Source organism: Cololabis saira, chromosome 9 (genome assembly GCF_033807715.1).
Source record: "Cololabis saira isolate AMF1-May2022 chromosome 9, fColSai1.1, whole genome shotgun sequence".
NCBI lineage: Eukaryota > Metazoa > Chordata > Actinopteri > Beloniformes > Belonidae > Cololabis > Cololabis saira.
The window spans coordinates 35,831,598-35,849,618 of NC_084595.1; the positions used below are offsets into that span (position 1 = coordinate 35,831,598).

Below are 18,021 nucleotides of genomic sequence, written 5' to 3' on the forward strand. Positions count from 1 at the left end.
GATTGCATCCGCTCTTGTCACTTCAGGTAAATGCAGTTATTTCTTGGCAGATGAAATGCAGAAGAGCAGCTTCTCCATTTCTACCAGCTACGACCACCGAGTCCCAAAGGGCGAAACTGCAAACAGTTTGAGGAAGTTCTCACATCCTCCTCTTCTTTCCTTTCCTCACCTACACGTTTCAATCCCAGTCGCTAGTGCTGAGAAAACCGCAGAGAGGGGGTATCTGCCTTAGAAAACTCAGCTCTGCTCGGCAGCGTCGCATTTTCTTTACACTACTGGTTTCAGCTCGGGGAGCTGATGGAAGGTGCGGTTTCGGGAGGTGTCATTCTGGATGGTTTTTAATGAACTGAAACCTAAAACAGCATGTGGGTTGTAGGTGATGCAGACAAACAGGAGAACAGGACATGGTTTTCTGACGGGAAAATCAATCTGGTGGTTGCAAAGCAGACAGGTTCTGCTTTGCCGTGAAAACTAAGCTGTTAATTATAATCACTCTGACAAGGAAGAAAATTAAAAAACAAACAAACAATAGTTTAGTCTTCAAGTATGATGTTACAAAAAAAAAGGCATCCGTTGATCAAGTATTGTTGATAAGTTTGTCAAGCATGCTGGTAGTCTGTGTTTCATTAACACCATTATTTTAGACATGTTTTGGGAATATATATTGGGAATTTAGTCATAGATTTTCATGGTCTCTATTGTCCTGTGACGTGATCTACAGTATACAGTATCTTTTGATGTAAAAGTTGGATGGACGGGCACTCCAATCCAAAACATGGCCCTAACTTGGTGAAATGTACTGTATTATCTAACTTTAACTCTAAACCTTCCCAATTTGTCTTCATCAACATTTAAAGCTCCTACATGCAATGTGCCGGGGACTTCACGCCCTTCATGACAACTGAGAAAAGAATTGGTTTAAACTTTCTCCTCTTTCCTCTCTGGTTTACTCCTGCCCTAGTTTCTCAGCGTCTCCTCTTTGACCGCTCTGGACTCAGGGTCGTCTGGGCACTTAGGCTTTGAAAAGCCCAATCAGCTGCTACTCTATACAGACATATTTAAAACAGTCATTGTTCATTGTTAATTATCATAACAGATGTTGCACAGTGCCAGAATTACCAGTACAAATTCTCTAAACAGTATGGTATGCAAACTGTTTTCAAAAAAGAAAGTTTTTTTTTTTACATCAAAGCACAAGTTCAGTAGACAATCTCAAGGTTTTGAAAAGAAAATACAACAAGAGTGTTTTCACTGTTTCAGGGGTGCCACTAGTTAAATGCCATTTCAGAAATACTGTATATTGATGCAGGACAATAACTTTTGACCCTTCTGAGACAGATTAATTTCTTTCCACAATCACAGGATCTATCTTCTGTCATGGCTGTTAAAGGTATAAGAATTAGTTATTTTTTTTATACTAACTTGGTGCCAGGGGAAACAAATTCCTCACTGCAATACTTTCGCAATGCAATACTCTGACCTATTAACAAATAACTGTAATACAAACATAAATAAAAAAAACTTAACTGGGCACCATGATGAATAGATGTGCAGCATCTAAGATGTTATCCATCACAATATTCACCGGAGACTCCTAATCTACTCCTCTGTGACCCATTGGTTAACATAATAATACTGTAGTTGAGACCATTTTATAAACTGTGAACTGGAGCTTTCAAGACCTTCTTTCTTGGACTAGCACACTTTTTTCTTAAAAAATGCGTTAAATGGCTTTCATTCAAACACATCAGTGCTCAAGCAGAGCAATGCATACATGCACAGGTCGATGCATCAGTTAAGACACATTTCATACAATGCAGTTATTGTGTTATGGCTTTTTCCTCATCTACGTGCAACAATGTCACATAACAGCATGGATGTGACTTTAAAAAAAAGGAAGCAGAGAGGGGTACTGAAAAGAAGTACTTCTGAATTTTTTTGCATCACCGTACCACAAACTCAAACCTTATACAGCGAGGGCCGGTTAGAGAAGACAATGTTTTGATAACAACTATGTGTACCTCGTCAACCAGACACAGCAGGGTATCAAAATCCAAAGAACACAAGTGAAAATTAGATACATTTCTTTGCATATTTAAAAAAACTGCTGTGCCGGTAAAAATGTTTACTTCCCTTGACCTCTCTCCCTTCTGCATCTCAGGTACAAGCTTCCTGTTTTGCTGGCCAGTGAGAAAAAGGAGATGGCGCTAAAATTCTTCCACGTTTTGTTTTAACAAAACTGTCCCACCCCAGTCTCAACCTGTCACCTCCTTTGACTCACAGCCAAGGTGCTTACTGTAATAATAGATGAGGGCAGTATTTAGGTGGAAGAAAAACACTGGCCCACAAACAGAAAGGTGATAGAGGACAACAGGTCAGCAGACCTACGATGCAATAAAGCACTTGATTCATGCACTCTCTTTTTGTGAAAACAGCCATGGTCATGAATATATGCAGCTGTCCTCTGGGTTCTTCATTGGTATTCTCGCTATTTAAAGACATTTTTACAACCTTTGCACAAATGCAACGGCATGAAAAGCTTTGGGAATCAGTTAACCATGATACTGAGTAATTAACTCGGAGACATTTCTGTGCTTTTAATGCAGCCATACACAAAACAAAGTCTGCATACCTGCCCTGTCCTCTTCTTATAACTAAAAGCTTCTAGTTATTAAAAGAGTGCCCTCTACTGGCACATCACTGCTCTTTTTCAAGAGTATGTATGAATGTATATTTAAGGAAGATATTTTTGTTTATATTTATCAATATAATAATAAACTAAGGTCTAGCCACTATGGTGTTTTAATTTACCAAAACGTACCATGTAAACGATTTATTTTAATCGTTTAATTAAACTCCTTGTAATTTATAGTATGTTTTTTTTTTGTCTGTTTTTTTGTCTTTGCTTCTTGTCTAGATACCTCTGTTACTTGTCCAATATATCCATTCTTTTTCCATGTTTGAATCCAAATTACTAGTTTTGTTTTGTATAAAACCTCCTGAGTTGAGGTTCATAAAAGGGTAGGCATATAAGCCTTGGCTTCAGCTTATACCTTTTCGGTGCCATTTAAAATATTGGACTATTTTTATGTTGTATCTAAATGGACCGAAATAAAACTCAAAATCAATCAAATCAATCAATCAGGTTGTCTGAAAATACTACTAAATGATTAAATACATTATAAATACAGAACTGAAAAGATGTGTTGCCTTCAGTGCTACATAGTCATTCAATTGTTTTCTTCCTCTCTTTTTAAATTCTACTAAGCTAAATTGTTGACACGCGTTTTTGGGTAAACATGCACACTTTATGAAATTGGTACGAAAACGGAACTGCGTGTTTTTTCCACATACAAAGCAATAATAGAGAGAGTCGCCGAAGTTGCATTCTGGGACGCGGCGGCCATGCTGGACGAACGAGAATGTAAACAAACCACCGCAGTACCAGTGTAGTAGCAGAGTGGTAGCAGTGTTGTTGCACGGAGAGCAAAAAAAAAATGTTAAAATCTCAGAAAAGAAGTGGTATTTACCGGGATACCTTAATCAAGGAAGCCAGGGACCGGTATTTTGAAAAAAATGTTTTAATTAACAGTTTGGATCCGTACGAAATCCCTGCTCCGACGAGGATTTACTGCCAACGTTCTGCACGACCGACGTCTTCGTCTACCTTGTTTGCGGTGTGAGCGGCTACACTTCAGAGCAGTTCCGTTGCTATAAGTCGTTGGAGTCTCATGTGCAGTTCACTAATGGATGGTGCAGGAGCTTGAGATCATAAAGCCAGTCAAAGGTAAGCTGCGCTCCATTCTAGCAACTGTTAGTGCTTTGTTTGTAGCAGCATGCACACGTGTGCTCGTAACTAGGTGTTACAAAAGTGTAGTTAAGCTATATAAACTAATATTCAGACGTTATACTTTACTGTCATATACATAAATGTCATTTATAGGTCATGTATATACACAGTCCTGCTAGTGAGTGGCCACTACAATGTTTGGTTTCCTGCATAGAATGATACTTTTCAAGACTACCATATGTATATATATATATATATATATATATATATATATATATATATATATATATATATATATATATATATATACACACACACACACACACACACACACACACACACATACATATATATATATATATATATATATATATATATACAGATATATATATATATATATACACACACATACATATATATATATATATATATATATATATATATATATATATATATATATATATATATATATATATATATAAACAGTAAAGTGTTACTTTAGTATTACTGCTGCTTTCTACAGGTTTATGACAAATGAACTAATGTATGTTCATTTATGTCTCCTCTTAGGAGAGCTGATTGAGAGGATTGCTCTGGACCGAGTCATCGATGACAACACTCCCAGGCCTGGCCTACGGACGCCAGCCAGCAGACACAAGCCCCAAGCCACACTGGACAATTTGTCATTCTTGCAATATGTTGTTTTCAATATTTTTAGATGTACAGTATGTTAACAACTGATACTTGTAGTCACACAGTTTATTCAAAGACAATAAGAAATACTGTATATTATATAAATATATATATAGTATTGATACCTATTTATTTATAAGAAACATGGATATATACTATTATTATTGAAATAATTGCACTACCTCCATTGTTTACTTGTATCTATTCTTGCAATATGTTGTTGTTTTCAATATGTTATTGTATAGATACCTATTTAATTTTGGTATTGAAAGCATTTATATGTAACATGTATATTTATTATTGCAATATAAGAAATTGCACTACCTCCATTTTTTAAATTGTAACAATTTTTTTAAGCATTCAAATTGCACTGTTCTGTGTTCTCAGGTTGCAATACTTTCAAATAAACACTTCTTGTTTTTGCACATCAAACTGTTATTTCTCCTTGTTTATAAGACATATGCATTTAAGTATGTTTATTGTGAAGATTGTGGGTATGGATGCGACAGACACTTATGGCTGTATTTCAGACACATTTATTTCAGTGTGGGTTTTAGCATCACTCATTTTTGCAACACAGGCTAGAACACCCATGACAACTTCGAGGTGTGGAAGTCCAGTGTAGTACTTCACTTTGTTGATGTCATCCTTCAGGAAATGTTCACCCATTTTCCTCTGACCGAGCTCCCGTTTCAGGGCCCTGTTCTCTTCCAGCAGCCGCTTGATTTCATCCTGCCGACGATGACAGAAGTCACATTCTGTCAGCGGTCTCTGGTCAGCTCCATCGTCTACTGGTGCTGGTGTCTCCACTGTGGATCAGATAAGATATAGTTTATTCTGAAGGAAATCATTAGAGCTAAATGTGCCACATACAGCTGCAACAAAAACAAGATATGGTCTTGTATCTGCTGGCTCTGTAAGGCTTACCTGCTGGAAGAAGGTCATCCATAACTGTGTCATCCATCGCAGGTGTACTGTCAGTCCTCCACCGTTTTCTCCTTCCCTTCTCTCATAGCGTGCAGTCGATGTGACATTTATCTTAGTGTGGCCCAGGTTGAGAGATGGGGCTCAGTCTGGGTGGGAGCTGTACATTTAATTTGCTGGTTTTCCTGGTAACACAATCAAAATTATCATCCCAAAACATAAGTCTTGAAAAAATATAGAACCTTAATGTTATGTTATGATAGGAACACTTATTTGAATGGATGTGCATATAGATGTGGCACTCATAGTCATGACAGGGCACCTGTAATGACTTTATGATTTCTTACATGTCATGATTATGAGTGTCACGTCTATGTAATGCATAGTGTTAGCCTTATGACTGCCTTTACGTGTGTTTGTGTGCGCGCTTCTATGTGTGTGTGTGGTGTTGCAGTTGAAGGAGAGACAATGTATAAAAAGATAATCATACAGCATCTTTAACTTACCAGAATGAAAATGCAGGGAGCAGACTCTCATCGACATCGGGATAATGTGGAAGGTTATATTTGGTCGTCTTACAGCCGCGAGCCGACGACTGTTTGTTATCTCAGATGTTTGGAGGTTCTGCCTCCGAGCAGGAACCGGTGAAAAGTTAAACCATTAGCGATTTTTTCCCCACGTCTATTATGTGGAGCTGCTGCTGCTACAACACAGCAACAGGCTACCAGGGTTTACAGAATAATGTAAAGTAACGATTTCACGTAAAACACGACGAAGAGGGAGCACGTCTGTACGCGGTGCGTAGTGGTCTGAAGAGCTGCTAATGGTTCGTCCAGCATGGCGGCTGCCAGGTGATGACGTAGATTGCGACTCTCTCTATTTACAGTTCATGTTTTCTCTACATGTAATTCAGTTCTGGTAAATTTCACATAAAAATTGCCTTTTCTTTTAGTTTTTAAGCCTGCATGTTTAGAATAAAATATTTGAGGTGTATGGTGATATTATTATCATAGATTTTTTTTAAAACTCTAAGCAAAGTATCTTACTTTTTCCTTCTTGTTTCCGTTGGTATGACCCGCTCTGGTCCACCCCCCTCTGGTAACTCCAGAATGGTATCGTCCAAGATGGCAGCCTCCGTGCTGAAGCGCTGTGTGACTGCGGCTGTCAAAGTTAAACACTTCTCTTCGTCCCTTACAGGTAAACATATCCAAAACTGGCCTTCAACTGAATAATAATCTTGGGGGACTTCTTTTTTGTATTTTATTTCTTTTGGCGCGGTCATTTTGAACCGTATCTGGGTATTTGGTTAGAATAAGCTTTATGTCATCGCTGTGCTCAATAACAACCGGTCTGCGTGTCCTCGTGGTTGTAAAGGTTAAAAACAGCGAATTAGGCGAACAAATGATATTAAAATCGACATAATAAGGTTGGTTTTTTGTCTTTCCAGCTAGAAGATGTCTGCTCTCTGTAACTTACACAGACACCAAACCGTGGGAGGAGAGAGAAAGAGATCCTCAGAACCTGGGTGAGAATAAAACGTTTATGATGTCCAGTTAATGCACAGTCCTGCCAGAAATACAGCTACATATTACATGTGTTACAAAGAGATGTTATCAGGTCAGCTGGGCGGTGTAGGCTTTACAGTTTGTGTATGTGGACGTTCAATTCAATTCAATTCAATTTTATTTATATAGCGTCTATTACAACAGAAGTTGTCTCTAGGTGGTTTCCAGAGACCCAGAACATGAACCCCTGAGCAATTATTACATTACAAATAATGGTAGTAAAAACTCCCCTAGTGGGAGAAAAACCTTAAGCCAAACAGTGGCAAGGAAAAAATCCACTTTAGGAGGGAAGAAACCTTTAGCAGGACCTGGATCATGAGGGGGGACCCTCCTGCTGGAGGCCAGACGGGCAGAGCAGACGTTCTCTGAAGTTTGTATATGTCATAAACTCAAGACCTGCCTGCAGGAGCTTAGCAGTCCAGTAATGTTTGTATATATGTGTATATGTGTATATGTGTGAACTGTCCATGGGCTACATGTTAGGTCTCGTGTGAACCCCATAAGCAATCCCATATAGGTTGACATATTTCTGCCCACTTGCATCTCAGATGGACCCCACATAGATATGTTGGAGGTTGAACTGTTACACAAGGTAAGCAAGGCAAGTTTATCTGTAAAACAAACAATTCAGGATCAGAATAGCTTTACTGCCATTGTACAATGAAATTGAGTAGCAGCTCCTATAACAATAAGAAAAAAGTATATAAAAGAGAAGAAACACACAATAAAATATAAATGTAAAATGATAAAAAAGATAGAAATGAATGTGAATGTTCAATTCAAAGTACTTTACATAAAAAACAAAATTGTGTTAAAAAATAGTTTTAAAGCAGAATTAAAGACATTCCATTATCTATCCATATAGATAATGGATATATAATGGAATAAAGACAGATAGACTGAAGTTCAAAAGTAAAAAACAAATGAGTTGCAAGAAGTAAAGGTAATGGTGCATTGTGGGAGATTACTGAAATGCAGCAATAGATGAAAAAGGTTTTCAACCTTGACCTGACCTTGTCTTAAAGCATCTGAGAGTTTCAGCAGCCCTGATGCATTCTGGGAGTTTGTTTCACAGGTGAGGAGCACAGGTAAATAATGTACTAAACTAGAACAGCGGTTCCTCCTTTGGTTTATAAGAACATCTTTATTGTTTTTGTTTAGCCTCTCCAACTCATACTGGCTCGGGCCCCCGAGTATTTGCCTGGTACGCTTGTTGGCAAAAGCATGCTCAAACATTCATTTGATTTATTTTTCATTCATTCATACGTGGTGCACCCCTCCTGCAATGGCTCTGTGCTTCCCACTTCGTGAACAATTGGACTAAAAGATTGCGTACATACCTTTTTTTTTTTTTTGAAAGAATAATAAGAAAAAAAAATTATTAGATTGTGAGGCTTTTATGTGATCTCTATATTAGGTTCTATATTTGTCTTCACAAATGACTTTTCACTGAATGCTATGTTGGTGTTATTGTTTCCCTCAATGATAAAACAATAAATATTTTGTTTATTTAAGTAAAATTTGAAATATCTTCATTACATCTGTATAAGCTTTTCTTTTGAAAAAATAAAATAAAATTAATAAACAATTAACAAAATGAAAACTACACAATAGCCCTTCTCTCAACACGTTTCAACAAATATTTCAAGATAATGAATAAACACTGTTATGGTTTTTTGTTAAGAATAGTTGGATGCACCTGTCCAGTTTCTGGTGTTACTGAGAACACGCTGAACCAACACATGGTGGCGCCGCAGCGCCGTGGCCTCATGGAGTAATGACAGCTGGTCGCTGTTCAAAACTGATGCAACAAGTTTTCACACATTTAACCTTTACTTTCATGCGGTTGTGGCCGAACCATGTCATTCTGCTATATATAGTGTATACTGCTTACGACTTTGTGAAGCATGTAATAGAATTGTTGTTTTCTTATCTTTAGCTGTGCTGGCCAACCTCATGGACAGAACATACGACAGGAACGTCCCCGTCAGCTCTCTGACTGTGTCACGGGTGAGCTGCATTTACCGTCAAATGTGCTGCATGTCATGTCTGTCATAATAACATTTAAAACACTTACACGTGTTATATTTTCTGTTTCAGTTTATTGACAACATATCATCTAGGGAAGAGGTTGATCAAGCGGAGTACTACCTTTACAAGTACGAGGGACCCTTTTTCTTCATTTCTGTGCTGAATGTCGGCCGTTTCCTTGGTTTCTTTGTGATATCAACTTATGTGTTTTTCTTGGGATGGATTGTCTGTTTGGATTGTCTGTTTTGGTTTGTGTTCGGTCACATGGATCTTTGTTCAGGGCAACTCCAGACCTTTCCTGTTTACTCCTTCCTCTGGAATCTGCACCCATTCTTCCGATTCAGAGAGTTTCCCCATCGCACCGTTGTTCAAGTGACATTTATTTCAATAGTCAACTGAGGTTTAGAGCTGTAGGAACATTTGTAATTGTTTTTTGGGAGACGGAACTGTTTTTTTCCTGTGTTTGGGCTTTTATACTTCTGTCATTCATGCTGATTCACAAGATAAAGATGTTGTTTTCTCAGGCTTTGGAAATGAAATGGTGTTCTGCTCATGAAATGTCATCATCATTTCTCTGTCTTATCTTTCACATCAAAACTGTGATTAATCAATCTAAATTATAAAGAGACCCCTTTTTTCTCCAGGTTTCGCCACAGTCCAAATTGTTGGTACCTGCGAGACTGGACCATTCATGACTGGTTTAGACAGTGTCTGAAATACAGTGCAAGAGAAAAGGCCCTGCACACTCTTAAAAACAAGGTACACGTCACAATGTCACGTTCTACTTTACCTGTAAACAACTGACTTTGCGCTCATTTTAATTTTTTATGTTTTTAGCTTAAAAAGGTGAGATCATTACTGTTATTGTTTTGATTGGTAATGTAGTTTTTTTTTTATTTTATGTGTCCTGGTGCCTAAAATACATAATTTATCAGCTGTCATTGGTTTGTATTTAATCTGTTTTATTTTCGTCAAAGCCCATTGGATAAACATTGTTAAACTGAAGACACAAATATAATGAAATAATGCTAAATGTGGCATGTTAAAATCCCTGTGTGTCGGCAGGTCCAGTATGGAATATTCCCAGACGACTTCACCTTTAACCTGCTTCTGGATTCTTACATTAAAGATGGAGACTTTAAAAGTAAGGCATTTTGAAAAGTTTTTTTTTTCTTTTAAAAAAGAGTTTATCATCTGTTGTACAACTTCAGAACTGCATCTCAAGTCTGACATCATTTCATCAATTTTGTGGCTACATCAGGTGGTTTTCTGCATCAGTCATTCCCCACAGTTTACAGGCTCTCTACATGAACTTGGCAATTTTGTCATAATATCACATGTTACACTTTGTCAGTATTCAAATTCTGTTTAGAACTGGATGTTATTTTTTATTTTTATCACGATACTGTTATTTTATTTCAGTTTAACTCTTGGTATATTTGCTTGTTTTGTCATGTTGACAATTATACTTACAAATGAAAAGCAGTACAATTGGCTGGAAATTATTTGTCCTATTTTCACTGTCAACAGCTGCTGGAAAAGACAAAAAAAAATAAATCCAAAGCATTAACTACATTGATTAATTCAGTCTCTCTAAATACATACAGTGGGGCAAAAAAACTATTTAGTCAGCCACCAATTGTGCAAGTTCTCCCACTTAAAAAGATGAGAGGCCTGTAATTTTCATCATAGGTAACTTCAACTATGAGAAACAGAATAGGGGGAAAAGAATCCAGGAAATCACATTGAAGGAGTTTCACCGAATCAATTGGTAAATTCCTCAGTAAAATAACGTACTTGGTCAAACAAGCAAGATTTCTGGTTTTCACAGACCTGTAACTTCTTCTTTAAGAGACTCCTCTGTCCTCCACTCCTTACCTGTATTAATGACACCTGTTTTAACTGGTTATCAGTATAAAAGACACCTGTCCACAACCTCAAACAGTCACACTCCAAACTCCACTATGGCCAGTAGATCAGACAAGACACCTTACCCACCTTGCCCCGTGTGAATGTGTTTGAATGTTGGTGGTGGTCGGAGGGGCCGTTTGGCACGATATGGCAGCCACGCTTTCGTCAGTCTGCAGGGCAGCTGTGGCTACAAACGTAGCTACCACCACCAGTGAGGATGTGTATGTATGAATGAATAATGATCTCTGTAAAGCGCTGGTGCCTTGAAGGGCGCTATATAAAACCAAGCCATTATTATTATTATTATTATTATTAACACCAAAGAGCTGTCAAAGGATTTTTTTTTTTCATTCATAGTTGAGATATACCTGTGATGAAAATTACAGGTATATCTCATCTTTTTACTTGCACAACTGGTGACTGGTGTACACTACCAGTCAAAAGTTTCTTTTGTTTTGTGAAAAAAAAAAAACATTTAAAACTCACCAAAGATAAAGTGTCACTCTGGCTAATATATATAATATATTATTTGCTGCCAGAGAGATGGCAGATTTTTGAGAGTAAATGACACGCATAATGTCTTGTAAATGGTTAGTTTATTCAGTCTGGTTTAATCAAATGTACTGTTTATTGCTACTTAAGGAAAATTGCCAAATTCTGAAAGATATCCAGCTTTTGTGCCTCAGAACAGACATCTGAAAATACAGAGACTAGTTTATTGGATACATTTTGCTTTGTGTATACTTTCAATATAAAACCTTTATGAGAAAAACAAGGTTGACATGTAGCAGGAAGTGCATTTTTATTCACAAGGAGAAAAAACATCAAATAAGATAAAAGCCACATGTGAAAGCAAACTATAAGATATGTTTGAAGCATTGAAGAAGCTGTCTCTCTGATTATTACACAAAAGCATGATAAATGCTGTTCGAGGTACTGGAACTGGGGCTTTTGTGAACGCATCATGCAGCTGAACCGTGTTGCTCTGCGGGTTGAAAAGCCACCGTGCTGCTGCTTATCCCAATGCATTCCTGATACTACTTCAGTGAAATTAGAGTTGCATTTGGAGGGAAACTTGGCTTTGAGTTTGACCTGTTTATAAAATTGATTGAATAAAAAAAAAAATGTACATGGCTAATGGAGCGAAATGCAACTGATATGTGACATCTACTGTTCCAGGTGCATGTTCTGTGGTGGAAGAGCTGATGCTTCAGGAGGCCTTCGACCTTCCCTCCACACAGATCCTGTCTCTGTACGCTCTCTGCAATTTTCTTGCAACTAAACCACAACTCACTGTGAGTATCTTGCAACCTCTTAATGTAACACACTGGCCATTCAATGCTATGATTAATTTTGTAATGATATTAAACTCAATCACAAAAATAGTGCAGATATTATAAAAAAAAACAACGAGCCACTTGTTTGAACATGGCTAGGTGTTGGAGGAGCGGGCACTGGGAGCATCACTGTTCCACTGTGGACTGAAGCAGGACAATACTGTCGGCCTCAGCGCTCAGCTGCTTGGCAACGCTCTCCTTGGTGGGTATTTGATTTTCTTCCCCACCGTCTTATTTGTACTGTGATCAATTTATCCAGTCTTTCATTAGCAGCTTGTCACATCTGTTTTCTTCCTTCTTCCTCCTCATCCAGGTAAGGTGGAGATTTCAAAGGGCATCCATGCAGTATTTAAAGGTTTCCCTCTCTCCTGGGCTCGAGGGTATCTGGGTGAAGTGCTGGCTGTGATGGAGAGAGTTGCTGCTGCTCCTAGTGATATCAAGTTACCTAAAGATGCGGTAAGGATACACAAGAGTATATAATTATATGATAAAAAAGCTTGAGTGGAAGAAAGTGCAACTTTTTCTTGGTTCTTGAAGACATGTCATCCCTCTTCTGAAAAGCTTTTCAAAAGCTTTATCAAGCACTTACAGTATTTACCTGGTCAGCAAGTCCTGCTTATTCTTCAAGATGTGGATGGGAGGCTGAGCCCTCTTGCTGCGCTAGACTCTGTTTCTCAGGGCGTGCCAGTGTTTTTCTGATGATGTTGCTAAGTTTGAAGTGTAACAGGATATTGTTTTTGGAGAAAAAACAAACAAGAATTAAAAAAAGACCACCAAAATAAAACAACAATTACCAGAGGGGGATGCCTCCGGTTTCACCTACAAAACCCTTCCAGTGACAAACTCACTCCTCCACATGAGGTTTTAGAGTAATGCACACTGTGATTTCTGTGACCAAAATATGTAACGTGCCGACAGGTAAATGGTGTAAAGGGGACAAAAAGACCCTGAGGACCCACTAGACTAGAGATGGCTCTGCCATGTACATTTGACTTTAATGGCCCAACAAGAGCTTAAAAGCCTGAAACTCCCAACTGTCAGAACTGAAGAAATGCATTGTATGAGACATAAGTCATCGTCAAGAATCAAGAAAAGAAGTCTAGTTTCCTTCTTCTTGAGCCATTTAAGATAAAAAATAATGACCTGGATGAATGACATTCTCCACCAGCACATTGTACTTTACTTGTGTGTGTTGTTGCCTTCGTTCATCACTCAGTTAAAATGTTGCAGATTGAGGACTAACTTCCTTGTTTGAATATCAAAGGCATATTGATCCACGTTTTTTCTTGGATCATCTTTGGGGGCTAAGACTGAGCTCATTGAGGGGGTCAGGTATTGACCAGAGTGAGTGATGCACAAATAAAAACAGCTTTTTAAGATGACATTTGCCATTCGTGCTGACAGACGAATGAATGAGGTCGAAGCAGTAGTAAATCTGGAGTTCATGTTGCCCCCGTGTGTGCAGCTCTGCTTTTTTCTTTTTTTTTCTGTAGCTGAAATGAAACATCTGACTGCGGATGTGCATGAGAAACTACTCACAGACAGGCAGTTGCAGTTTTCACACGGATTCACACAGCTGAAAACATCTTTTTTTCTAAACCGCATGTCAAAACAACTTCAGACCACACTTCTTCAGACTCTCAGCTAAGCACTCGCCAATTGTTTCGAAATACAAATAATAAGATATCAAACTATCAGAACCAACACGGCTAGATTAAATTATTAACATTTTCTCGCTTATTACTCCCAATCATATGTGGCAGCTAATGTTCTGGTTGAGACAAATGGATTTCCATTAACCTATTTAACATAGTACACACATAACTGATGAATAATGTTGATTACAGGGAACAACATTACATTGTAGACAGTTGTAACCTGCTGAGATGAACCACACATGGTGTCATATCGTTATTTCTACACACACACACACACATATATATATATATATATATATATATATAAATACATTTCATATCAATAAGGCAGGAGCAACTCTAATCCGGCCTGTGCTGTCCCTTTCAATAGTTCAGCTTTGTTCACGTCTAATGAGATTTTGAAGAGCCCGGAGCATTCATGGTGTATCTGAAAATCACTGCGGCAGGAACCAAAGAGCCGGTGTCAGACAGAGACACAGCAGTAATGTAGACAGAGAGGATAACACCGTAGGACAGTGAGGATGTATTACATCTCAGGTGGCGGTGACTGCTGCCTCGGGTCACTGTGAATCACACTCTTCCTAAGATTAAGGGGTGCACAGTCAAAGACGGCGTTCAGTCTCTTGCGTCATTACATGTCTGTTCTGTAATTGTCCACGTTAAGAACTGTGTCTTTGTTGAAGGAGTATTGTAATACAGGTAGTAAGAGCTGATGAGCTCCACTTACAAATGGCTATTCAAAATTATAATCTTCACACTCACTTCTTTTTTTTCCTCTCTCATTATTTTATTTTCAGTTGGACTTTGTGAATGAGTTGCTGCAGGAACTACCATCGACCTCTGACACAGACTCCTCCGGAGAGGAGTCAGGTGGAGAGGAAAGCAAGAACGTGGACAGTGTGGAGGAAGAAGATCAGGCCGAGCAGGCGAAGGTGCCTCAATATGTCAGCAGATTTAAAGTGAGTATTTATTGGCAGCTTTTGTTTACCATGGCTGCCGGATGAACATCGTCTGTCCCTGCTGTTGAAAGCCATTAAACAACCTTATTTAGACTTTTAAATAAAGAACATTTTACATTTGTGCAAAACCTGGACCCAATCGAGATAAAAAACACTCCTGATCTTCTCTACGTTAATAGAGCAGATTTACTGTCACCTGCAACAGACTCTGTTTTGCTGTTAAAAGGTGGTGCTCAGTATTTATTAATCAGGCCAGCGGTAAATAAGTGCAAAAGTCTACTGACAGTTTCCTTTCAGAGGGAAACATTTGGAGGACGTGTTTGCACAATTATATACCAAAGGAAGAAGTTCTTTAAGCCACTTTACGCAGTAATACCACTTCTGAACAAATGGTGTCACAAAACACAACAGTGCACCTCTACTGGGACGAACTGGTATTACAAGATGTGCTGGACTGCCCCCAGTCATTAGCGCTGTGTTGTCACTAGTTGTTTTGTCAACAAATTAGATCTAAATACTCCCATGTGGTCAAAAGTAGTGTTTGTGCTTGCAGTGGCAGCAGTAGTTGCTGTATGGAGGACGCACAGCTGGATTTATTTGCCACAATACAGGAAGACGTTTTTATTTTATACATCTGTTCCTAAACCACCCGTCTTTGGGCTTGTTATGTTTATACATGATTGTTTTGTTTTAAAGGATGCACCAGAGCTTCAGTTAGGATGCCATTATCTACAGCACTCACATTTAAGGACATTGAATTATTTTTTATGTTGTGAAACATAACAATATACTAGTTTTTGTGTTATAAATGTAAATATGAGGATCCAGGTTTTTGTGTTCTACCGAAATTGATCTTAATCAACTCACATGATTAACATGAGCAGATGTTGGCAGCCAGGAGCCTGGCTGTTTTAGAAATATAAACATTGAGGGTTTTCGGAGGTTTTCAGAGAACTCAAGTATTTACGAGTGAACTTTATAATTCGTGGTTGTAGAGGGCTTCACTCAAGTCTTTTAAATGCAGAGATTGGGATCTCCATTTGGTTTCTTCAGCATCTTCTTGTTTACCTTTCTCTGCAGGAACTGAGCAGCCAGTTGGAGTCTCAGGGTAAAATAGAGCCCACCTCCTTCCAGGATTTGGTGACAGCAATGGCCCAGCAGAACCTAGCCGCCGCCGAGGCAGCGGACCTGGAGTGGTACAAGAGCCGGCTGCAGGCCTGGGAGGCCGAGAAGAAGAATCTGATCCAGAGGGAGAAGGAGATGAGGGAGAAGTCTGAGCAGGAGAGACAGGAGCGTGCAGCCGCCTGGGCTGCAGCTCGGCAGGCGTAGAGACTCTTCATCCAGACCTGAATGAAGATCAATGACTGTCTACTGAGTGTGTGTTTTGGATTTGCTCATCGATAATACACCATACTTCAGTTACATTTGTACATACCAGTTATTGTTTATGTGCTTATCAACATGCTGTCAAAATAAAGCTTGACTTTCATTTGTATCAGAAATTCAGTCTAGCATTTCTAGTTTTTCTGTTGTGGCCTGTTGGATGATATTATTGGAGCAGATGCAGATAAGAGGTGTTTAGCTGATTGTTTGGTAATCTCATGTCAGCAGAGAGGCGAGAGCTGGGGGCTTCACACCCCCCCGTTTCCTCTCTGCTCACAGTCACCTTTGTCGTGCATTTGTATTCTCCGTGTGTGTGTGTCAAAAGCATCTTTGAAAATGTTTCTCGCAGAGGGAATGAAAAGTACGGAAGAGTATTAGGGCCACTTAAAAAAAATAAAAAGAATTCTGAGAAAAAAGTCAGAATTCTGACTTTAATCTCAGAATTCTGAGAAAAAAGTCAGAATTCTGAGAAAAAAGTCTCAGAAAAAAAAAAGTCAATTTAGAATCACCAATTAACCTAGCGTGCATGTTTTTGGACTGCGGGAGGAAGCCGGAGTACCCGGAGAGAACCCACGCAAGCACGGGGAGAACATGCAAACTCCACACAGAAAGGCCCCTGCCGGGCCTGGGAGTCGAACCGGGGACCTTCTTGCTGTGAGGCAACAGTGCTAACCACTAAGCCACCGTGCTGCCCCCAAAAAAAAAAGTTAAAAAAAAAAAAAAAAAGTCAGAATTCTGAGAATAAAGTCAGAATTCTGACTTTTTTCTCAGAATTCTGACTTTTTTCTCAGAATTCTGAGATTAAAGTCAGAATTCTGACTTTATTCTCAGAATTCTGACTTTTTTCTCAGAATTCTGAGATTAAAGTCAGAATTCTGACTTTTTTCTCAGAATTCTGACATTAAAGTCAGAATTCTGACTTTTTTCTCAGAATTCTGAGATTAAAGTCAGAATTCTGACTTTTTTCTCAGAATTCTTTTTATTTTTTTAAGTGGCCCTAATACTCTTCCGTAGAAAAGGGTATTTGCACACAAGAATTTGTTGATACAATCTCAAGAAAACCAAATTGTTTGCCTGAAAAGGAGTGCATTTATGATTAAAACCTTTCCTGGAAGGAAAAGGAAAAGTTAAACGGTATAGATTCAACCCTCCTGGAGTAGTCCTAAAATGTCCCTTCAGTGTTTAATAAAGCAAACGTAACATGAGAGTGCAGCATCAGCTAATACACATAAACGGCACTCAAGGAAAAACAGCACATGCCAGCCGATCAACTGCGTTGTTTGGGGAGTGATAAGATAATAGATCTTTGTAGAAGAAAACGTCGCCGTGGCCGAGCACGTAATGCATTCACTCCACATTATGTTGCTTCTATTCAGTATTCAGAGCATGGTCTCGGGAAAGCGCCTGGTATGCAGTCAAGGATGAATGAACAACACAAAAAGCTGAAACAAGAACCATTGTAATTCAGTGGCTCCTTATTGTGTTTCTGGAAACGGCTTTGCACGTCTGAATGTTATTACAGAGTCTAAAAATGAGAACTTGAAGGTGTCTCTGTACCTCCAGAAAATGAGCCAGATTACAGTAGTTTGCTGTAGATGTAAAAAATAAATCACAACTCTCCTGTCCAATGAGGCTCTACATTCGGGAAATATTTACACATTACACATTACCCAAAATGAGTACCTTATAAGTTACTAGCTTACTACCGTTACTTGCTGCTCAAGTGCTTCAACTGAAATTACTGTAAACATTTCTTGTATGTAGTTCCTT

The 18,021-nt window shown here is 38.6% G+C and overlaps 1 protein-coding gene and 1 long non-coding RNA gene across 2 annotated transcripts; one reads left to right on the top strand and one right to left on the bottom strand.

Annotated features, from left to right (window-relative positions):
* Window positions 1-4,988: 4,988 nt before the first annotated feature.
* Window positions 4,989-6,073, bottom strand: LOC133451105 (uncharacterized). Its single transcript, XR_009783147.1, has 3 exons — window positions 5,914-6,073; window positions 5,411-5,592; window positions 4,989-5,292 (listed from the first exon to the last, which is right to left on the bottom strand). It is a non-coding gene; the product is annotated as an uncharacterized LOC133451105 (long non-coding RNA).
* Window positions 6,074-6,487: 414 nt separating this feature from the next.
* On the top strand, window positions 6,488-16,370 carry mrps27 (mitochondrial ribosomal protein S27). The gene is made up of 11 exons (XM_061729382.1): window positions 6,488-6,604; window positions 6,855-6,932; window positions 8,912-8,982; window positions 9,073-9,131; window positions 9,648-9,762; window positions 10,069-10,147; window positions 12,094-12,209; window positions 12,351-12,453; window positions 12,565-12,707; window positions 14,707-14,868; window positions 15,949-16,370. The coding sequence occupies exons 1-11, from the start codon at window positions 6,517-6,519 to the stop codon at window positions 16,195-16,197; spliced, it is 1,263 nt and encodes a 420-aa protein (XP_061585366.1). The 5' UTR covers window positions 6,488-6,516; the 3' UTR covers window positions 16,198-16,370.
* Window positions 16,371-18,021: the final 1,651 nt, after the last annotated feature.